This window comes from Merops nubicus, unplaced genomic scaffold (genome assembly GCF_000691845.1).
Source record: "Merops nubicus isolate BGI_N331 unplaced genomic scaffold, ASM69184v1 scaffold5231, whole genome shotgun sequence".
Taxonomy (NCBI): domain Eukaryota; kingdom Metazoa; phylum Chordata; class Aves; order Coraciiformes; family Meropidae; genus Merops; species Merops nubicus.
The window spans coordinates 4,733-28,739 of record NW_008590137.1 but is presented as its reverse complement, the minus strand read 5'-3'; the positions used below and the strand labels follow the sequence as shown (position 1 = coordinate 28,739).

Here is a 24,007-nt window from a genome sequence, read left to right as displayed (position 1 = left end):
GAATTACTCTTCAGCCACATGTTTTAAGGAAGTAGAGGGGATATAGGCTTCAATATTTTAAGAAGATGGCAAGTGAAGCATCCTGTAGGTGTTTGGCATGACGGTCTCAATAGATGCACATATTCCAGTGTGTCATCAAGATTTCTCTTGATGATAACTTTTCTGGAATTTAAATTGGGCTGTAGATATTCCCAGTAGCATTAATATTCAATGAAAAAAATTGAAATACTGTCTTTAATGGTCATTAACAACTCTGCTTTATATAGAGAATTTGCACGTGATTTGAAGACATTTGCATGGGATAGATATTATGGAATGTGGAAATAGGGAAGTCTGCTCTGGAAAGAGGATTTATTTTAATTTCAGGTCATCATAGCTGAATGATGCAAAGCTGTTATGGGGACGGCCCTTTTCTAAGGTTTTAGTGAAGCTAGTTTTTTAGATATGTAGATGATGGCTCTATGAAAAGAATAAAATATTCTAGCCCTTTCAGAGAATAATTTAATACTGCTAATTTGATTATGTGGAGACTTAAGTTTTTTGACCCAGTCAGGGTGCTTTCAGAATTACATAATTTAGGAAGCCAGGCAGGCTTGAAGAGGCTACCTCCTTGGATGACAAATGATTGATCTACATCAGAAAAAATCAGAATGGAGATCACTTAAAAAAAAGACAATACTATGATCTCTTGAGTCAACATTAAGAGCAAGTCAATATCAAGGGCTCTTTAGTGATTAAAACCCTACTGAATTCTAAGATTTAGGCTTAAAGCCACAGTGAGATTGTAATTGCACTACCTTAGTTTGTGGCAATGCAGTGCAATGTCCCAGGTGTTGAAGGTTTTCCGTGGTCTGGAGAGGAGACCCACCTCTGTGCAGTGCCGGCAGGACTGCTCTGGGGCGAGCTCTGCGGGTTCCACCTCCCCTTGCCCTGTCCCACAGGAGACCCCAGCGAGTGGGGCCGAGCACAGCAGCCCCGACCTGGAGCTGCAGGACTGCTGCGCCAGACTGGCTGCTGGGGACACTGCTGCTCCTCTTCTCTCCCTGGGCTGTGGGGGAGCTGAGTTCAGGGCTTCAGCCCCTCCTCCGAGAAGGGAGGGGACCTGCGTGTGGCGCATGTCGGGGGAGATGCCCTGGCTGCAGGCAGCGTGCAGCCTCGGGAGGGGTCGCTCCCTGCCGCGCCGCGAACCTCCTTCCCTGGGAAGAAAGTTTCCTAGGTTGAATTCCGTGCTACCTAGGACCTGGGGAGAAGGCAATGAGGTTTTTCGTTTCTTGCTCAAAAAACTATACCTAGATTTGATCCAGTGACTGATGAGTAAAAATGCAGAACTGATCTTTAAAAATGGAGCAGAATCCAAGTCGTCTACTTAGGCAGCTGCAGTTGTCAGAGGAGTATTCAGTGCTTCCGTTTGAGAGGAATAGCTTTGAGGGGAGGGACTGAAATTGCCCCATCTCTAAACATGCATGTTCAGGTCCTTCTTTGTAAGATGAAAAGATGGGTTAAAAGTAATTAAATTTTTGTCTCTTAGTGTAGGTGAGAAGTCTAGTCACTGAATCAAGATGCAAGGCAACACCAGCACCACTAACTAAAGAAATTTCTTTTTCTACTTTTGTGTAATGTTGTTGAACTCCTGAGGTTGTTAACATCTGCTGTGGAGGAGTCATCATCTCCGGGTGCTAGGCCTCTAAGCCCTGGATAAAGGTAGACTTTAAGATAGAGCATTGTCATCAGAATTTGTAATGAGCTAGTCCAGGCAATGTTCAGCTCAGTGTGCTGGCTCAGTGTCCTGCAGGGGGGATCTGAAACCTCTCCTTGCTGTGCTTAACAAGTACTGGTATTGAACTTGGGAGGCCAAGCACCAAAGGTTCAACGTTGTCATCATAGATCAGGCCCTCTGTCTTTAAAGGTTTGTTGGAATTCCTGCAGATTTGTGTCATGTCTCTGCCTTCCAAATATCTCTTTATTATATCTGAACAAAATGTGGTATTTTTTTGGCTGGTGGGTATATGCTGATAGATAGAAAAGCAGACAGGTAGCACCCGAGCCTGGTGCTGTGGCCTCTTCTGAGAAGTACATAAATTGGGAATTTTTTCCAGATACCAATTTTCATGGAATGGATATGTATTTCAGATGTGACACATCTTTATTGGGTTTGCTCGGAAATGGTCCAAGGGTCCTGAGGTTCCTGTGGGAGAGGAGCAGAGAAATAGAACAGCATGATCACTTAAACTGGGCTTCTTCAGGAAACTAGGATTAAATTACGTTTATCGTGTCCAAAGGTTGTTGGGTCAGTGCAGTGACTTGGGTTAGTTGTAGAGAATGTCATGGGGTTAGGTAGCTAGAAGTTAATATAAAGTAAGGACATCTAAATCTTACAAGTTCCATCACTTGTGAAATAGTCCAGCTCTTTGAGGAAGGTTTTGGGGCTTCACCTTTCTCCCACCCCACCTTCCAATTTTATCACATGTTCTAGTCTAAAATTATCATGAGAAAATCAGTCATTTATCATTGTTACTCCACTCTACTGCAACCACTGCTGCAGTGGGAAGAGGTTGCTGCAATAGAAACAGAAAATTCCTCAACTGTAATAGTTTGTACTTAGGTCATTTCTGAACTTACCCTTGTGTGGTTTTCAGTTTGTCATCTGAAGCATTACTTCTACAAGTAATTCTGTCAAATTTATTGCAACTAGACTATATAAGGATGCTTTAAGTAAAAACTACCATGTCTTATTCAAACTATTGCCTTGCATGTTTGGCCAGTTTCTCTGTATGAGCCATTTTGGTGGGATTTTTTTTCCTGCTTTGCTGGTGAAGAGGCAGTCTGTCTCTACACTACTCTGTATGTGTAGAGATAGGCTGTCTGCCAGGATGAGAGGGCAGACCCAGAGCAGTGGTTCTGGCTGAATATAGTGCCTGAAAAAAACAAACCCAAATAACTCCCAGTTTACCTTCTTTACTATGCTCTGCCCCTTGTGTTTGCTCAGTTCAGAGCGCTGGAGCAATTTGTTCTTCAGGGGCACATCCCTGAAATACATTGTTTCTGACAAGGAGTGAGAATCTATTGAACGTTTGACATGCTTTTTGTACAAGTTGGTGTGATACTTAGGAGGTGTGAGGTTGTTTTCTTAACGTGGCAGAATGCAGGAATGGGGGGAGAGCTGCTGTGCTTAGTGAGTGGAGGCTGCTCAGCCTAGGGCTGCTGGAAGTTTCAGGAGTTGAGAGCTCGCCCCAGCTGTTAGCAGATTTAATTAGATTTTTTCCTGTCAAGCAATCTGAAGGTCAACATGCTTAGTAGAATCTGTCATTTATGCTGATTAAATACCCAGAGATAGAATCATAAAAATCAGTGGTGCACACTTTAAGAACCTGCTGTATTTGTTTCTGTGCTGGTCAGGAAAACAAACAACTGTATTTTAAAAGCTTGTAAATAGAGTTGTAGCTGTTTTTTGCAAGTCTCAAGTATCTGTGGAGACTGAATGCTGGTACTGTCTCAGAACAGGGATTTGTGCATTTGAGATAGTTAATGAGCAGTGAGGAAATAGAGGCTGTTTATTAGGAGAGTGTCAGCAACCAGCAGCATTGGCACTTGAGCTGTGTGTGTACCAGCCTTGCCTTAAACTTCTCCCTGGGTGAGTCAGGATTGTAGCAAGCTTCCCAGAGTTCTCTGGTCTGTGCTGTGACCTGTGTCATGCAGTCAGACCAGTGGAAAACCACGGGTATTGTCCCTAGGTCAGCAGCAGTGCTGGTGTTACTGTCCTGATGCTTCTGGTAGCGCTGGCAAAAGGCTGTAAGGAAACGTTCTCTGCGAGGCGTTACGCCCTGGCTCTGTACCTCTCTTGTCTTGCTGGTTTGGTGAGGAAGCTGAAGTCAATGCGTTGAAGGAAATGGTGAAATTCTTTATAGAGCAATTAAAAATCTTTCTAACCATGTTGGCTCCTTGTTTGGCTTTGCTGTTATTTGTTTTGCTTTTGAATTTCCTTGGTTAAAAGACATGTAGCAATAGCAAATTAAAGAGGACTGCAATGTTTTTTCATCCTTGCAAGAGCTTTGATTGTGATTTCCTAGAAGCTGGATGAAAGTCTGTTTTGTCCAGTGCATGAGAATATTCTGGTTTATGTTGAAAAGTGTTACCTTATCAGTTTGGGTTTTGAAGGGACAGGTTCAGATTTCAGTTTGTGTTTTACACTTACTATGGGGATTCATTTGGTGGAAGAATTGCTGTATAATATTGAAAAGCTACTGAGATAAGGACATCTTGTACAAGTATCCTGTTACTTAAAGGGCACCGAGTGTTCATAGTACTAAATAGAATTTCTAAACAGATGGTCATAATTAACATAAAATACATCCACAGATAGTCTATTAAGTGTTCTAGTAATTATTTCAACGGTGCGATACTTCAGCATTAATTAAACTGTAGCACAGCCAACAGTGGAATTGCAGGAGTTACTGAATTCAAGTTTGGAGGGGAGCTCTCAGCTTCCTCAAACAATTACCTTTTCCCTGCCATTGGAGGGAAAAAAACCAGAATGTTAAACACATAATGACAACATTAGTGTATTTGGATTCCTAACAAGCTGTTAGGAGAAGCTTGTCCCTAGCCCTAAGTGAACTGGCTTCTCTCTGGGTTGCACAGAAAGCCAGTGTGGTTGCAGCAAAGGGTGGGGCTGCTCAGCTCTTCCACCCAGCTGGGCATTTACATCCCATGATGAAAGCTTGAATAGAAACCGTTCTGATGAACTTCTTAGGCCTGTTATCTTTTACAAGAACATAACTTCTGATAGAAGATGGCATGTCTTTCAGACATGGCTGTTTTCTTTGGAATACATTTATGTAAACAAGTTGTATGGTACATCGTGCACAGAGTGAGATGTTTCAGGAGAAAGACTTAATAGCAAGCCAACTGAAATTACTAACTTCCTTATTGTGGTTTTTTTTATCCCAAATACCTGGATTTTCAATGCATCAGAGAGTGAGTTTGTGGAACTGGAGTTGCATTGTCATGCAAGGTAGAGATGTGAAAAGCAAAACTGAACACAGCAATCTCTGCCCTTGAGTGTTCCAGCCAATTCTTGGGAGAAAAAGGGGAAATGACAGAAGAGAATTATAAAACTAAAAAACAATCTTTTCTTTATTTCTTATGATTCTTTTGTGTAATCGATTCATATTTTACAGAAATAGAACATGTATTTAAAAAAAAAAACAAAACTGAGCTGTATTTAGTCTGCTGTGTGATTGTGTGAATAAGATCTGTTCTACTTTACTTCAAATGGAAATAACATTTTACCTCCCCCCACCAAAAAAACATAATTAAAATATTCTGTGTCTTCTCCCCACCTCAGGCCCATTTTACAACCAGGGAGTGCTTTCAGAGTTTTGAAAAGTTGAGTTTAGATGAGATAGTGTGAGAGGTGGTTGCTGTGATTCATGCCTTCACGTTTTCTGTGCCAGGAAATGTCTTCCTCTTCCTACGCTAAAGGTGTATTTAACCCTGTGAGAAGAACTTTAATGCTATTTACTGTGAACTGGTTCAACTTCAACTTAAGGTTGTCTGCATTAATTCAGTTCATGAGCCTTTGGTGCAATTATTAAACTTACACAAAATTGGGTTTGTTGGGGTTTTTATTGAGTATTTCAACGTAAGGATTTGGTTTTATTCTGTAAAATATTGGAATGGTGGTTTGCGTTGTTGTGGGTCTTTTTTTTTTTTATTAAAAATAATACTGAATTACCAGAAAGCATGTTTTAAATACTCTGTTATTTACTTACAGCTGCCAAAACATAGTACAGTGAAATAATGGTCTGCTAGCCTGCTAAACAAGTGTCCAGCTTCTTCCACAATGCCTGTGCAGGCAGCTCAGTGGACAGAATTTCTGTCCTGCCCAATCTGCTACAACGAGTTTGATGAGAATGTGCACAAACCCATCAGCTTAGGTTGCTCTCACACTGTCTGTAAGACCTGCCTGAACAAGCTTCATCGCAAGGCATGTCCCTTCGACCAGACTGCCATCAACACAGACATCGATGTGCTTCCTGTAAACTTTGCACTCCTCCAGTTAGTTGGAGCCCAGGTATGATTTAAGCAGCTCTTTGTTTTGCCACTTTGTGGTATTACCATTTACATGCCAGTCACAGTATGCATGCTGATTTTTTTTTCCCTCATTTTAGTCTGAAAACATGGTAAGACCTTAACTTTGTCATGCTTAGAAGTCCATGCATACTCTAAAAGCAACCACGTAATTTTCAGGGCCAGCCTCTTTTCATAAAATGAAAATATGTTCTAGTTTGAAGCTGAATTCTGGTGTAACAAGACTCTTGAACTGTGACTAGAGAAAAATACCCATTAAGAAGTAGACAGTTTTCTGTCACAGCTGTCAGGAGAAAAGGGAACCTGCACATTGCCCTTGTTCATGGTACTCCTGCAAGGAGTCTCATTTCTGTATCTCATGTTTGTCAGTCGTGAGCTGTTAACCACACTTCAGAAGCGTGGATATTAGTTTTTTAAAATATGCACAAGGATGGCTTTTCAGTTGTGTTTTCAGACAGTGGCTAATCAGGCCAGGACTGTTCCCCGTGCTGCCGTGTGGCAGTGGCAAAACAGCATTATATAACCAGTGCTGTGCTTCGTGGAGACCAAATAATTCTGTTCACCTTGTGCTGATTTGTGTGCTTTCATCTTGCTCTCACTCTAACACCTGGGGGATGTAGTAAGATGGTTTTTACTCTGCTTTTTAATGACTTACCACACGCCTTGGCGCAGCTATTGGTAACAACACTGTCTGTGTCAAAGTGGGTTTGTTTCTCAAGCTTATGTCCCTTTCATTTTTTTATTTCTAAGTTTGTGTCAGATCACTGCCTTAATCTTAAAACATTCGTTTTCCTGGGCTCCTCACTTCTATCAAACAATTTAATGTATTGTGGTAATGCTCCCTCTGTTTTCCTTGTCTGACCTTATTACTTTGAGGTTTTTTCCACCAGGCTGAATTTGCTGGTTCTTCTCTTTGAAGATTTCAGCATGCTCAAATTATGCTTAATTTTTTACCTTTTCTTTTGATTTTTTTTCCTGTTTATTTTGTCTTACAAATTCCCTTGTCTCTGTAGTAAATCATGCTGATCCTGTGCAGTGATCATCCTCTCAAATCTTCTGTTCTTCATTTATCTCTTAAGTACCTTCTCATTAGACCTTGGTTATTGGTTTTTGTTCTTAGCATGTTGAGTACTAACAAAAACAATCTTTCATCACCCTGATCCTCATCTCAAGTGCTTGTTGTTACTCCTTATTGCATTCTACATACCTTGGGTGGGTCCTGCCTTTCACTTCTCTAAAAGCAGTGTACATCTGCAGTGTTATGTAATTAATAGCAGTGGTGTTGGTACCATCACAGGCATATCAGATAGGCCAGTGGGCATATGTAATTCTTGTCTCCCCTCCTCCCCCTTGATTTTTCTTAGGTACCTGATCATCAGACAGTAAAGTTGAGTAATGTAGGAGAGAACAAACATTATGAAGTAGCAAAGAAATGTGTTGAGGATTTGGCACTCTACTTAAAGCCATTAAGTGGAGGGAAAGGTGAGTCTGTACTGAACAGCAGAATTGTGATATGTAGCTTGCTTCTAACAGCATTGTGTTTTCAGCACTGATTTTGGACATCAATGGGATAATCCTCTCATTTTTCTAATAACATTTCCCTTATGTCTTTAAAAGCTTATTCACATGTGACACAATTTTTTAAAATTTATTTTAAATTTACAGAATATACTCTTTTATTTAATATTATTACCTTGGGGCTAACTGTGCCAAATCTGAACTTTCCTCAAATGACGAGTTTGATATCAGTTTAAGACACTAATCAAAATTCTTTTTGTTAATTAATTACACAGTTGCCTAAGAGAAAGGAAGATACCTGTGACTAGTATCCAAGTCCTAGAGGAAGACACATGCTATTATATTTTTGTCTTATAGAGATAAATATGTCTGAGGAGCAATATTTTGGTTTTTCTCTCTTTCTTTGAAGGCGTTGCAAGCTTGAACCAGAGTGCACTGAGCCGTCCAATGCAAAGGAAGCTGGTGACACTGGTGAACTGTCAGCTGGTGGAGGAAGAGGGTCGAGTGAGAGCCATGAGGGCAGCTCGGTCTCTGGGGGAGAGAACCGTTACAGAACTGATCTTGCAGCACCAAAATCCTCAGCAGCTTTCTGCCAACCTTTGGGCTGCTGTCAGGGCACGAGGATGCCAGTTTCTAGGACCAGGTAAGGCACCTGTAAAACCTATCATGCAGTGTATTTAACTGTACCTTTTCTTAACTAAAAGGTCTTTGGAAACTTCTGTGCAGTTGAAGGTGCAATATACTTCTGTTGTTCAAATTTTGCCAGGAAGAAAGGAGGCAGGGGAAAAAAAATAGAAAAGTTAGTGAAATCTCTTGATTGAAAGCTTAGGGGTGTTTTTTAACCCCCCCCCCCTTATTAACTGCTCTTCAAAATCGTGAGGAAGCATTTAAAAAGTCCTGGCAAGGAGTAAATAAGCATGTGTTCTGCAGTTTGTAATGCAGTGTCACTAACACAGGGTGGTTGTACTGCCACTTGAGATTAGATTTGGATAGGAAAGTGCAAATGCACTCTTGTTCATGCTGTACATGCAATCAGCCTAACTTTAGTTGCAGTATATGTTAACTTTAAAATTTATAATTATGTTTATATCTCCGATAGAAACAGCAGATACTTCATTAAGAATGCTGTTGAAGAAAAGCACAGAAATGAGATGGGATTTCTGTTTTAAACTGGGAGTAGTCTTCTCTTGATTCTGGTAACTGCTGATAGAGTCCCTGGACTGGCCCTGTATTTATTTTGTACAGTTTTGTGGTGCAGCATTGAATTGTCCAAAATCTACAAAGGTTACAAGACTGCACAGTGGAGAAGAGTGTAAAAACTGTGCTGCTGTATTTGTTACTGAAAATTCAGCTTATGTCCAAGTTTGCTGTGCTTAGACTCCTTCTAAACACTTCTCAACTAGCAAATTATAAAGTTTTGTTTTCTTAGGATTAATGAAATAAAATCTAAAACCCAATTGTGTTCAAGATGAATGAGATGTTTCTACTTATTGTATTAATGTATTTCACTTCCTATCTTTTCACTTCCTGTCTTTTTTGTGTGTATTAAAGCTATGCAAGAGGAGGCACTGAAACTTGTACTACTGGCACTGGAAGATGGCTCTGCACTCTCAAGAAAAGTTCTGGTACTTTTTGTTGTGCAAAGGCTAGAACCAAGATTTCCTCAGGCCTCTAAAACAAGCATTGGTCATGTTGTGCAGCTACTGTATAGAGCATCATGCTTTAAGGTAAAATACCAGATTTGATGTTTGTTACTGTGAACTAGTGCAGCTCCAGAGAGGTTGCCCTGGGATTGGTATCTTTCACTTGTAAAATGCTACATAAATTCAGTTTATACATTTAAATAGTGTATACTATAGGAACTGTCCAGTAGTTGTTTGATATTTAAAATTCCCTGCAAAACAAAGTTATATGTAGAATTAGCCAGAATAGATTCCAGAATTCTCTCCCCTGAAAGAGGCATGAAACCTGACTGTAGGCACTCAGCCTGCTCAGGAAGAAGTGAGATGTTTTAACATAATCACTGTTGACTTTGTTTAGATTCATAAGAGTTGGCCATGGCCAGACATGCCAGACTGGCCTCGATGCTCTCAAAGCTTAGAATCCAATCCCAGAACTCTAAAGAAGACTTTTGGAATACTGTAGTCCTGGGAACTTCCCTATGCCAAACACCAGGCCTGTGAGAAGGACACTGTACACACAGAGTGAGCTCAGCTTGGATTCCTACACATTTATCACTCTCCGTTTTGTTTAGCCTGTATCTAGCTGCCTTGCACTGAAGAGGTGCTGTATTTTAGGTACATAGGGGTAGGTTGTTTAAACTGAATATTCTGAACTCTTTATATCTGAAGAAGAATGGAAATTTAATTCCGTGGGGGTTTTTTGAATCACAGTTAAAAACATGATTATGACAACATCACTAAACTAAACCTTAAAATAATGAGACCTTTTGCTCTCCTTTATGACAGATGTCTCCTGTAAACTGTTTTACTTAACATTTACAGTGAGCTCTCAGTTAAATATTCTGTTCTTTAAATGTCAGCATCTTAAGTTTTTTCTTCCTTTTTTTTATTTAAGTAACTCCTAGGGACTTTCTTGTTTCTTTAAGTCATCCTTTAATATTGCATAGCAAAAGCTACTAGTAGAACTACTAAATATCTATCTCCTGTAACTAAAGCAAATCTGGTTGCTTTCATATTTGGAAGTAGGGAGTTAGTAGAGTTTTGCACTTGTGATCCTGCAGAAACCTGAAGAGCTGTCACTCCTGTCTAGACACAGCTGGCTAAGTCAATGGAGACATGGAAGAAAATGAAGTATATGCTAAATATACAAAATATGCTTCTGTGATTTGTGCTCTGTAACTGTTTTCGTCTGATGAGCTGGGAGTTTTTTTGTTAAAGGAGGAATATTTAAATATTATATTTTATTAGGTCACTAAAAGGGACGAAGATTCTTCTCTGATGCAACTTAAAGAAGAGTTTCGGAGTTACGAGGCTTTGCGGAGGGAGCACGATGCCCAGATTGTTCACATTGCCATGGAAGCAGGACTTCGAATATCACCAGAACAATGGTCTTCCCTTCTTTATGGTGACTTGGCACATAAATCACACATGCAATCCATTATTGACAAGGTTCGTCAAAGGGGTGACTTTATCTTTGTAGGACTAGATTTGACTGCTAAATGTTCTAATAAATCTAAGAACTGTTGGAGTTCATTTTGTCTTTGATCATATAAAATAATTAGAATAAGAACGAAGAGGTTTTCCCTGCTGTGTAGAGTATTCTGCATATGAAGATGTTTTGGTTTTCAGTAGTTTAATTCCTCTTTTTGTGTCTTATGATGAAGCTTCATAGGGCAGATTCTGAGCTGAGAAATAAAATTTCTCTCCACTGATACTCTCTATATGCCATCTGAAGACACTACATATTGCATTTTGGAACCAGTGTAATAAAAATCTTTTTAGTAGTTCACTGTTGCAAGATGCTGCACACTAATGCTCGTTTTGTTTTCAGCTCCAATCTCCAGAATCTTTTGCAAAGAGTGTACAAGAATTGACAATTGTCTTGCAGCGCACAGGGGACCCTGCCAACTTAAATAGGCTGAGGCCTCATTTAGAGCTCCTGGCAAACATAGATCCAAATCCAGGTATGCAAATCAAAGTTTAAACACTTCATGATATTTTTTTCTACCTAGCAAAGTAAATTAAGATGATAACCTCCATTCCTGGTTTCAGAATTCTCATTAAAGTAACATACCATATCATAAACTCTTCTTCAGGGCTCTCTAAGCTCTGTCATAGCACTTGATTTTCCAAAGTGCCAGAAGAATTGCTTCTTATTTATGATACTATTGGAATTCTTGACAAGAATGACAAGCATGCTTTTAATAATTTTAGATGCAGCATCTCCAACGTGGGAGCAGCTGGAAAATGCAATGGTTGCTGTAAAGACTGTGGTACATGGGCTGGTGGATTTCATTCAGAATTACAGTAGAAAAGGCCATGAAACTCCACAGGTAACTTTGATAATTGGATTATATATCTTAATGTGTATTTACTGAAAGAAGCAACATTGAAAATTACCGTAGATTTGAAATTTTTGTCCTTTTCTGTGGGATAATTGATGATACTGTTATTTACTGCATTCAGGGTTTGAGAACATTTCTGAATATGGAATGCAGCAGAGCTTGCTGTCATGAGATCCATACCATGGCATAACACTCAGCCTATCGACAAGAAATTTCCTTAGTTTTCTGAATAAAGGTGCAAAATGTAAAAACATAGCAGGTTTTCTGCATTTTAAGCCTATTTTTCTGTAAAAGTCTGTCAAGTTATGTAAGAGTAATGTCTTGTGTGTTTTTTTTCTTTTAAAGCCACAACCAAACAGCAAATATAAAACAAGTATGTGCCGAGACCTTCGACAGCAAGGGGGATGTCCAAGAGGAACAAACTGTACGTTTGCTCATTCTCAGGAAGAGCTTGAAAAGTGAGTGTTGGAGACCCCCCCCCCCCCTTTAATTTAAATCCAAGCAATATCCATAAAATTTTGAAAACAGTTTCTTCTGTAAGTTTATTCATTCAGAAGGATTTGTGACTGTTTTGAAGGGGCAACTATTTACATTAGATTGAAGGTACAGTAAGACAATACATGCAAATTAATTTCTGTGTTCTTGGGGTTTTTTTTCGTTCCATATGAAGTAAAATTTCCTTTCCTGAAACTGAGTCTAGGCTCAGTGTCTGTCAGGGATTGGTTATATCATCTGCAGGAGAGAGAATGTTAATTACATTTTAATTGATTAAGGAATAAAGTGAGTTATTTGAACAGTATGTAACATTGGCATTCTTGAAGCCATTTTCTCCAAATCCTTTTTCAAGTAACTGCAGAAGTGGATCTTCTAAGAGGAGAGATGGTCTTTAGCTACAAGGGAGGCACTGATGTTCTATTTGCAGATTGTTGAAAATAAGCATGGGTTTTTGATGTCTTGTAATTCTTGGGTATTATGTTCCCATTAGTCCTTTCCTTTTGCTAGTTTTACACATGCATTAAACTTCTCATAAAGCACTTTTTAAATCCCGTGTCTTTTGTGTGTGTTTGTACATGTGTTTGTTTATAGATACCGCTTGAGGAACAAAAAAATCAGTGCAACAGTGAGAACATTCCCCCTTCTAAATAAAGTTGGCGTAAATAGCACAGTCTCAACCACAACAGGAAACGTAATTTCTGTCATAGGAAGCCCTGAAGCAACAGGGAAGATGGTGCCAAGTACTAATGGAATAGCTAATCTAGAAAGTGGTGTTCCTCAGTTGATCCCTCGCTGTGCAGACACCTCCTTGAGAGCTTTGGAGAACACCAAGAAGGGAGGGAAGACTGGAGCCAATGGCCAGAATGTTTCTGGATCCCCTACAGAATCACTACCTGAAAAGTAGGTGACTTTACTTCACAAAAATAACCATGCACATTTTGCTTTTAGATTATTGTGGAGCTTGTGGATGGTAAACAATAGATGCTGAATTCTGGTCCTGGCTTGCAGCTGTTGCTTGTGTTTGCTGCCTGCAGAGTTGTGTAAAATCTTGTACTGCAGTGCAGATAGTGTTATACAAAGCCTGTGGATTCAAGTTGTCAGAGCCAGCATCGATTGTTTTAGCTGCTGAATATTCCCATGCACCATAGATAAAATGGTAAAACTCACCCTTTATCTTTTATTCTGTTGTTCTCAACCTAGTATCTTACTTACTGCTGGTTATTACATACAAATAAACCAAAAAACTTGCACTCAGAATTTGACATTTCCTGAAACCAAGAGGGGCACATACAGTGTGTACTCTTAATCCTGGAAACCTTCTAGTTTTGGAGTTTTCCCTTAAAACTTTTTAGATAATTCTCCAAGAAGCACTAAGCCTCTAAAGTTTTCAAAGCCTTTGTCTTTCCCAGAATACACTTACAAGTGCCATGTAAGCTCCTGGGTACATACCAAAATATTTCTATCTGCTTTTGAGTTTTCTTAGGAGAAAGTCTAAGATATAACAATAGTATCAGTTTGGGGTATGAAAAAGAAGATTCCAGAGGAAATTACATAGCCCAAATTTCTGTGTTATTTGGGAGCGTACACAAAGAGATGACTGACTGAAATAAAGATAGATCTGCTTAATGATTTCTTGGTAATTCTTTTCAGTAAAATTGGTTCTCCACCCAAGACTCCTGTAAGCCAGGCAGCAGCTACCTCAGCTGGTCCTCCTAATATTGCTACAGAAGTTAATTCTGTGCCTCCAAAATCCAGCCCGTTTGTTCCCAGAGTACCTGTCTACCCTCCACATTCTGATAATGTTCAATATTTCCAAGATCCCAGGACTCAGCTGTCATATGAAGTTCCACAGTACCCACAGACAGGTGAGTGAGATGAACACTGGATCAAAAATATCTCTGAAGTTTTTCCTAGATACGCCTAAGTGCTGGGAAAAAACTTTTATTTGGTTTGTGGGTGGGTGGTTGGTTAGTTTGTGTTTTGGTTTGTGTTTGTTTTTTTTTTTACTTTTCTAAAACGTCAGCTGAATCTTCACTTGATAAAGTTCCACAGTACCCACAGACAGGTGAGTGAGATGAACACTGGATCAAAAATATCTCTGAAGTTTTTCCTAGATACGCCTAAGTGCTGGGAAAAAACTTTTATTTGGTTTGTGGGTGGGTGGTTGGTTAGTTTGTGTTTTGGTTTGTGTTTGTTTTTTTTTTTACTTTTCTAAAACGTCAGCTGAATCTTCACTTGATAGAATACTAACTTTTTTTTTTTTTTACTTTTCTAAAACATCAACTGAATCTTCACTTGATTGAATACTAATCTGGTCCATTGCTGAGTATGGGAGGGACCTGTAGTTTGCTCCCAGTGTTGGTGGTTCTTGTCTTTGTGTTATGCAGCTTGTACCTCAGCATCCAGAGTAACTTGAACCTCAAGGTCTTCCATCTTCTTTTCCCTTTGTTAGCATTTATTTAGGCTGGTTCACCTTGTGGCCTATCTGTGAGGTTATCCACAGACAGGATTCAGACCCAGGGGCATAGTATGCTTCTACTGTGAGACTTGCATGTCTTTGTACTTCTCAAATGTTTTTGAAAGGTTCCAGTCATCTTTAGATTGCAGCGTGCGTGTTTATATTCAATCAGACGATTAGGTTTTACAGCATCAGGTCATTCACAAGCTCTCAAAACAAAAGGTAAAGGTGTTCCTACAATCCTTTCCAAGGAAAAAAAGAATAACCTAGTGTAAAGTTGTTATTTATGGACCTTTGGAATTATTTTTTTATCAACATATCTTTTTATTTTTGAGACAAGCGCAAAAGGTAAAGGTGTTCCTACAATCCTAGTGTGACCTAGTGTGAAGTTGTTCTTTATGGACCTTTGGAATTACTTTTTTTATCAATATATCTTTTTATTTTTGAGACAACCATGTTAACTTCCTATATAAAGAAGTGCTTAAGATGTTGTCTTTTCACTTACATAGTTACACCATGGTACATAGGAGCAATGGCAGAGAAATTCCATTATCCAAGCTGGGTCAAGGTGGTAAAGGGTCAGCACTGCATCTGAAAATGTGGTTGTCATACTTGAAATCATATTCCACAGGAAAATCACAGGGTCAGTGGGAGTTTGTAAAGTGTGACTCTTCCTTCTGTAAAGATACTGATTAGCACCATTTACCGTTATAGAAGGTATGAAGTTCTGGGTCATTTATGGTTATGTTAAACATGCCTTTTTCTGATTTTTTAATTTTTTTTAATTTTTTTTAAGGATATTATCCACCACCTCCAACAGTACCAGCTGGTGTGGCTCCTTGTGTTCCTCGCTTTGTGAGGTCCAGTAACGTTCCAGAGTCCTCCCTCCCACCTGCTTCCGTGCCATATGCCGATCATTACAGCACATTTCCCCCCCGAGATCGACTGAACTCTCCTTACCAACCTCCTCCTCCGCAGCCGTATGGACCAGTTCCTCCTGTCCCTTCTGGGATGTATGCTCCAGTTTATGACAGCAGGCGCATCTGGCGCCCACAGATGTACCCACGGGATGATATTATTAGGAGCAATTCTTTACCACCCATGGATGTGATGCACTCGTCTGTCTATCCGACGTCATTACGTGAGAGATACAACTCTTTGGATGGGTATTACTCTGTGGCTTGTCAGCCTGCAAATGAACAGAGGACTGTGCCTTTACCAAGGGTAAGTGAGAGCTGGAAAGAGAGAGATGTAGTCTTGGTTCTGAAGATCATTACTGAAAAGTTGGTAAATAACTCGCCTAGATGCCTTTTGTTTGGTTGAGGTTACAGGGATCAAAACAAGTGACCTGGACAAAGTTCTTGTTTGTTTGCTTGTTTGTTCGTGTTTTAACCTTAATAAAATGGGCTTGTGAAATAGACTGCTCTAATATGCATTAGAACCAGAGGCCCTCAGCCTCTTTAATTCTCATGTATATTGCTTGAATTAATTGCATATTTAAGTTTTGAGTTGCCAGATTCTCCTGGAAATCCGCATGAAATTCCTCTAGCGGTATTTGTTTAGTTACAGACCCAAGGGAATATGGGGCTCCCAGTGTGTCCCCTGCAAGTATTTGCTTTCTGATTAGAGTATGATAGGATACACAGGCCTATATTTATTACTGCTAGGAGCCTTGTGGTCATTTGAAGACTGGTTATGATGAGCAGTTAAGACGGAAGCCGGAGCAATGGGCGCAGTACCACACGCAGAAAACTCCTCTGGTATCGTCAACCCTTCCTATGGCAACACCATCTCCAACACCACCTTCTCCTCTCTTCAGTGTAGATTTCAGCACAGAGGTGGGAAGCCAAAGAACTTTTTCATTTTCTCTTCTTGTTTCTAGTAAAGATTTTCTACCTGCCATCTATTGTTCATGAAATTAATCTTCTAGCAAAAGGAAAGTAATAATCCAATAATGAATGCATTCAATTTGATGTTAAGGTGATGCTAAACATGATTGTTGAAAAGAGGTCAAGAAGTGAAGTGATTTCAATTTACCCTCACTAAAGGAAATCTAACTTATTGAACTAGCTTTGTGAACCTCCAGGGTTTTGTGTGGGGAACAGCAGTTGATTTCCATTAAGAAGGACCTTCCCTTTTCTACTCCAAGTGATGTTATGATGTGATGAGTAGACTGAATCAAACTGCAGATGCTTGTCAAGTTCCAGAGAATACACATCCCTTAAAAGTGGTTTTGTGATTAACTAAGCACAGCCACTCACTCGCTGCTCCTCCAGTGGGGTGGAGGAGCGAATCAGAAGAGAAAACTCCTGGCTTCAGTTAAGTAAAGCAATAACCCACGTGCACAGTCAAAGCAAAACAGGGAATTTCTTCATTTCCCACTGGCAGGCAGGTGTTCAGGCATCTCCAGGAGAGAGCAGGGCTCCATCACATGTAACAGTCACTTGAGAAGACAAACACCATTGCTCTGAACGTTCCCCTCTTCCTTCTTCCCCCTGCTTTATAGGCTGAGCATGACGTCGGCAGCTTGGAATATCCCTTGGGTCAGCTGTCCTGGCTGTGCCCTCTCCCAGCTGGTTGTCCATCTCCACCCTACTTGCTGGTGGGGTGGGGTGAGAAGCAGAAAAGGCTTGCCTCTGTGTAAGCCCTGCTCAGCAAGAATGAAAACATGAAGTGTTACCAACACTGTTTTCAGCACAAATCCAAAAGCCCCATACCAGCTACTATGAAAAAAATTAACTCTATCCCAGCCAAAACCAGCACAAGTGGCAAAAGGCATTGGTAAAACATTGTGTAAAGAGTAAGTTCTGTAAACAGGAATGGAAACTCAACAAATAGGAGTAGTGTGCTTTTGAAGAAAAAAAAAAATCTCATGATACTTATTTTCTATATGTATACAATAAATACATCTAGGAAACTAGTTTGAGAACCACTGTTCTGTTTGAGAACACTGTGCCAAGCACTCTATTGTGATTTAACAGTTTTGCTGATATTTGAGGTATTGGATTCTGTTTATTCAGAGAAGATCTTGTAAGGTAGGTGTACTGAAGCCCCTTACAGGTGCATGCAGGGTAGATCAGGACTTGGTCTTTTTCATCCAGGCTGAAGGGTTGCAAATCGTACTTCTGGCTGATACATTAAAGGAAAATGCCTGACTTCTGCTCCGTTTAATTACTGCAGGCATTTACCTGGAGAAGCCTGCCACTGACACAGACACTGATTTCAGTCTCTCATCTTGGCAGACCAGGCAGTTTGTGGTGGCAAAGCTTGCCCTTCTTTGACAGCTACCAACTGCACTGGTTTAAAATTCGATGGAACAGGTTATACTGTCCTTAAGTCTTGAATACACCAGAACCCCCTGAATGACTTCAGAGAGAATTTAATTAGCAGTAATGTCTTTTCATATTTTAAGACTGAATTCCCTGTTTTTATTATTCACTGCTTATTTATTCCCTTTTCTGTAGTTCTCAGAAAGTGTCAGTGAATTGAGTGGAACTAAATTTGAGGAAGACCATCTCTCTCACTATTCACCGTGGTCTTGTGGCACTATTGGCTCTTGTATAAATGCTATCGACTCAGAGCCCAAGGATGTGATTGCCAATTCAAATGCCGTGTTAATGGTAGGGGCTTTCTGCATGTTACCTCCTTAGTGTAATGATGCTTACATGCTGAAGTGTCTTCTGTTCGGTTAAACACGCCTGGTTCTTAAAGTTGACAGTTTCTGTTCTTAGTGTTTTAAAGTAGCTCTGCCCATTTGAAGTTGTTTGAAATGTCTTTCACGGTTTTGTTAAATAAACAATGTGTTTACTTCAGCAACAGCATGGAGTGCCCTGGATAAGATTCTGAGGTGTCTGAAAGAGCTCTGTTAATAACAGATCTCTACAGATCAAACTTCTAGCCAAAGTATTTTGAGTAGATGGCCTGTAAACTGATGAGAATCCAGTAATTTTAAATGTGTTCTCTGATAATTAGTCAGAAAAAAAAAATTTCACTTCTTAATTTTGTGTCTCTTTGGAGTTTTTATATAGATGTATATGGGTACACAAACATCCTTACAATTTCTGAGGCATCTAAGGGAGTCTCAGAATATGCTGGCAGTGGTGAACTTGACTGGTTAATACAGGGTCACTGTGGCTGGTCCAGAGCAGGTGCTTCTGTTGCAGAAACACATCTCCTATTTGGTCTAAGTTCAGTAGTCTGCCATGTATGAATGAACCACTGACCTGTAAGGATTCTATGATTTGTTATGTTGCCATTGTTGCAGAAAATCTTCACTTTGAGTTAATCCCAAGAGCAATATACACTCCCAGAGAAAAGCTTAAATACTGTGGACCCAGGATAATCAGCACGAACTTAATCTTGGCTGCTTTGTACTAGCAGAAAATCTGTATGAGCTGTTTTCCTAGACCTCTTACATGGTTGAAAGGCACATTCTCCTCTAATAGTTTAATGGCAACAAATCTGGGAAAAAAAATACAACTTTTTTATTGCCTGATTTCCATGAGAGAAAAAAAAACCCTAACTGAAATACTTTAGGGTACAAAAAATACATAGCATGAATCATGGAATACAGCTTACCTCTGGAGGGGCAAGAGCTCATGCTTTTTGGAGACTTTCTGCCATGTATTGTAGCAGGTTACTTTTCTGTTCTATGAAACAAGTATAACCAAATCTCGTCCCAAGCCCTCTTTGATAGATACTCCTTCAGATATAGGAAAGGGTACTAAAGGACCTCAAAGCATACTGAAGCTTTCTGTACCTGGAAGTACAAGGTTGGAAAAGCAAAATTATTTCTTCTAGCGCCAGAAGTGCCTTTTCTGTGGTCAGTTTGTCATAAAAAGACATTAGTTAAATCATTGAAGTCTGTCTTGGCTCTCTAGTTGGACAGGTTTTCAGCATTGTGTTCAGCAACAATAATCAAAGTCATTGGCCAGCTGAAGAATCTGAATAACCTCAAACGAGTCCATGTATCTTCTATCTCCTAAACACATAGGATTTGGACAGCGGAGATGTTAAAAGGAGAGTGCACTTGTTTGAAACTCAGAGAAGGGCAAAGGAAGAAGATCCTATAATCCCCTTTAGCGATGGACCGATCATCTCCAAGTGGGGTGCAATCTCCAGGTCATCCCGTACAGGTTATCACACGACAGATCCTATTCAGGCCACTGCTTCCCAAGGAAGTGCTACTAAACCCATCAGTGTATCAGGTACAAGTGCAGGCTTTGTATGACTACAGCATATGTCCTGAGCGTTTTATCTGTTCGTGCTTACTGTGGAGATGCAAAGATGTCAAATAGCCATCCATCCCAGCTGCAGAGCAGAGCAGATAACAGATGGTGTCTGGTTTGTTACAGATTACGTCCCGTACGTCAACGCTGTGGACTCCAGGTGGAGTGCCTATGGCTCAGATTCTGCCTCAGCAGCACGCTATGCAGAACGGTATGGGCCTTGTTTGGGGTTCTGTTAAATGTGGTTACTGTAGCTTGCTGTTCTTCAAAATCCTGAAGGGGAGGTGGGGGGAAATCTGGAACTATTAATAGACATTCTTTATTTTAAAGTAAAATACTTTTTCCTATTCCAGTATAAAGTTTTAGAAATAAGTTAAAACTTGTATAGTCTTTACTACTTAACGCAGCTAATAATACCCAGTTACTAGCAATTTATCCTTGAGAGACCTCTCAGAGAATTGAGTCTCATACTGCCAAGCTGTCATGTCAGAATCTGTGATCTTCAGTAGTTTCTGTTGAGTTTTCTTGCCACATCTTACCCATATGTAAAATAAGGATGTTTGGTTCATATAATGCGTTGGTTTATAGTGAGCCCCAATGAAGATGAAGAGTCCATTATCTTCGTCATGTAGTTTCTGTCCAGAAATGTATCACTGATAGACTGATGAAGTTTATGGGACCTTTGATTTAGAGAACTTGTTCTTAAGCCCCAGTTTTGCCTTCTTTCTCTTAAAGGGACAGGTTCATAGTTACAGATTTGTCTGGTCACAGAAAGCATTCCAGCACTGGAGATCTATTGAGTATTGAATTACAGCAGGTAAGATCAGATTGTACCATGTGGTTTTCTTAATTTAAATAAGTGATTTAGTAAAGTGATTTTAAGCAATTTTTCTTAGTGTAGCCTACATAAAATAGTACGAGTGGCAGAACAATCAGTAAGGGCTGACTAGATGCTAGTCCTGCAACACTTAGTGTGATTCATAAGGACTGTTAATATGAGCTGTTCCATTGATGTCACTAGGGCCATTTTGGGGAGAGGGTGGTGGGCCTGGTATGTGTCAGCAAGCCCAGAGCAAAATGAGTGCTGTGCATTAAAGGAATGCATAGTTACCAATCTAACATGGGGACTGTGCTTTCTGTAAGCTGGTTTATTTTGCCATTTGACAATACATGGTTTAAAGTATAGCTGTTGGTAACTGATCTGTTTTTTTCCCTAGGCCAAAAGTAACTCATTATTACTTCAGCGAGAGGCGAACGCACTGGCCATGCAGCAGAAGTGGAATTCTCTAGATGAAGGCAGTCGTCTTACCTTAAATCTTTTAAGCAAGGAAATTGATTTGAGGAATGGTGAGGTAAAGAAAGGGGTAACTGGGATGAAAGTAATCTTTGAGGGTTTTTTTGGATATACATAAGCACATGCATTTTTAACTGAGTTAGACCTCTTAGTTTTAACGTTCCCAAATACTTATAACACATTCAGTGCAAGTTAACTGGGTACAACAACAACAGTGACTTATTTCCCTGGGATCAAGTAGGTGCACATGCCATGCTGCTGTTCCAATCATCTGTTTAGCAGATGGGAAGAATGTGGCAAGCCGTTTTCATTGCAGTCATCACTTTTCATTCCACTTGTACATGCTATAAATGTAAACATTCTGCCAATGGAGTCTACAGTATTCATTTGCTCTCTCTGTTTTGGTACTTTGATGTGATTAGATTTAGCTTTGTATCCAATGTTGTCTATGCCCAAAGTTCTGTTTGTGTCTAACTAGCTCTTTTGTATTTTAGAAATGTTGTGTCCTAGAAATGCTTTTTTTTTGTTTTCACTTTAACACTTGAGTGTTGTGTGCAGTGGGTGAAAAGCCAACTTGATATTTAGGGAACATTAATTCTTTTTTTTAGACTGATTATACTGAAGACTGTGCAGACACAAAGCCAGATCGAGACATTGAATTGGAGCTGTCAGCCCTTGATACAGATGAACCTGATGGGCAAGGTGAACAAATAGAAGTAAGTACAAAAATCTGTCTCTTAAGAGGTCACGGGGTCCTTTCATTATTTATTAGTCATTGGGTCCTTTCATTATTTATTAAAAAACATCTAAAATGTGTCTGAATTTGTTGACAGCAGAGCCCTATTAAACATTTGCCTTATTTTAACACTAGGTGTCTCATCCTTCTCATTCAGATCCTGGGCAATGAATAATACCGAAGTTAAATGTCTCACTGTGTTCTTTGTCATTGCTTTCAGCTTTTTGCTTTTCTTCTTCTGGTAGCATTAGCAGTGATGGGGAGTCCATTCCTGTTCCCTTCTCCCCCAGCCTTGAAACTGTAGTTAATGTTACACATTGAAGCTTACATTTCAATGTGACCATTTAATTTAAACTTTGTACTCACCTGGTTCTAATACTAGAGTCATTTAAATTATTTCAATCAAGTGTTCCTTTGTTTTCACTACTGTGTCATTGTTCATTTGTAGTTCTGTGCATCTGCCCCAGTTCTTTGTGCTATTTCCTCCTTTGCTATGCAGTCAAAACATTCTGGTGTTCATTCTAAGCATTAGGATCAGTTGTCTTTTTTTTTTTTTTTTATAACAACTGATTTATACTACTGTGGTAGTTCACTACCATCTGACTTTGCAATGGTATGAAATGAACATGAGGAGTCTCATGATGAGACTCCCATTTCCATCAGCTTTATGTAGTGGAACATAACAGGAGAATGCAGAGCTGGCAGCAGCAGTATTGATGGACATTTCTCCTTTTCTTCTGTAGGAGATTCTGGATATACAGCTAGGTATTAGTTCTCAAGATGATCAGCTGCTCAATGGAACAACTGTAGAAAATGGGCATCCGCTAAAGCAGCACCAGAAAGAATCTATGGAACAGAAGAGACAAAGTTTAGGTGAAGACCTTGTGATTCTGTGAGTGTTAGAGAAACCAGCAGTGTCTGCCAGTGTTAGACAAACAGCAGCGTCAGGGTAGTTGACGCATGGTTGTTAAGGATGAACTATACACCTATTCAGACTTGGATTAGACACCTGCATTGTATATACATGATGAAGTGAGAAGAACCTGTTCAGAAATAAAATCAGGTCACAAATACGGAAGTCACAGGATGGTACCACTGTTTGTATGTGTTGTTGTAACCGTATATTCTGAAACGTGTCGCAGCTGTTAAATACCTTTCACACTCAATAAGCAAAAAATGCAGAAGTATTTTTATAGTTAACAGAAATTAAGAAAAACTTCAAAAGGTTAAATGTCATACTGTTTGCACAAATCTCCAGAGAGAGGTAGTTTTTAAAATACCCTATTTTAGGTTTATATGTCCTATAGTCTTTAATGTGTAATGCAGCCTTTGAAAATGAGGCAGATGACCTGTAACACCCTGAGCGTACCGTTCCATAGTGAGGTGTTTAGCCTGTTGCTAAAAATAAGTTTGTCAGTATTTATTTAATGCACACAGTTCAGTTCCAGATACTTGTGCATGTACTTGTTTAATATTTGTGTAACTTATTTTTCTCCTCAGGGAGGAGCAGAAAACAGTCCTGCCCGTAACTTCTTGCTTCAGTCAGCCGATCACAACATCTGTTAGCAATGCAAGCTGCCTGCCCATCAGCACATCAGTCAGTGTTGGCAGCCTCATTTTGAAAACCGCTCACATTATGTCTGAGGATAAAAATGACTTTTTAAAGCCTGTTGCAAATGGCAGGATGGTTAACAGCTGAAAGGCATTCATCTTTCCAGCTTGTGACCACACCGTGGAAGCATTTACACTAGCTTTTTATATATATAATATATATTATATAATGTATATTTTTTTTAAAAAAAATAATATTGGGGTCATGCATTTCCTGTGGACTCTTTGATACTTCAAGCCCCTCTCGCATTAGCATTCTGAAGAAAAAAAAAAAAAAAAAACAAAACTTACTTTCCTAGGGTAAGGCGTTCACTTTCCACAAATGAATGGAATTTGGACATTGTTTTACTTAAGCTTAAAGCAGCTTTTTATGAGTTTGTAGCAATCCGGTGCGGTATCTGAGCCATTCTTGTTTAAAATGGCTTCTGTAGAAAACTAACAACTCAGTTATTTAAACTAGCAGGATCCTACGATGATACATCTAGTGAAAGGAAGACTAACTTATTTGTCTCTATTTTGTTTCATGAGAGAAGAACTTGTGTCTTGTTGC

General features: G+C 39.6%; 1 protein-coding gene across 1 annotated transcript; it reads left to right on the top strand.

The window, feature by feature from the left end:
* Nucleotides 1-5,808: 5,808 nt before the first annotated feature.
* RC3H2 (ring finger and CCCH-type domains 2) lies at nucleotides 5,809-23,545 on the top strand. Its single transcript, XM_008949812.1, has 20 exons — nucleotides 5,809-6,073; nucleotides 7,455-7,572; nucleotides 8,018-8,251; nucleotides 9,160-9,335; nucleotides 10,539-10,739; nucleotides 11,122-11,254; nucleotides 11,505-11,623; nucleotides 11,981-12,093; nucleotides 12,722-13,030; nucleotides 13,781-13,995; nucleotides 15,385-15,812; nucleotides 16,256-16,426; nucleotides 18,053-18,208; nucleotides 19,582-19,795; nucleotides 19,943-20,027; nucleotides 20,552-20,633; nucleotides 21,034-21,180; nucleotides 21,719-21,826; nucleotides 22,590-22,738; nucleotides 23,347-23,545. Exons 1-20 carry the CDS (start codon nucleotides 5,843-5,845, stop codon nucleotides 23,543-23,545), a joined length of 3,588 nt encoding a protein of 1,195 aa, XP_008948060.1. The 5' UTR covers nucleotides 5,809-5,842.
* The last annotated feature ends 462 nt before the right edge of the window (nucleotides 23,546-24,007 follow it).

Bases quoted from the DNA above. Each gene is read 5' to 3' on its own strand.
- RC3H2 (XM_008949812.1), top strand. From the start codon at position 5,843: ATGCCTGTGCAGGCAGCTCAGTGGACAGAATTTCTGTCCTGCCCAATC. The intron at 7,573-8,017 runs GTGAGTCTGTAC...CTTTCTTTGAAG, and splicing joins GCCATTAAGTGGAGGGAAAG to GCGTTGCAAGCTTGAACCAG. The intron at 10,740-11,121 runs GTTCGTCAAAGG...TTTTGTTTTCAG, and splicing joins TGCAATCCATTATTGACAAG to CTCCAATCTCCAGAATCTTT.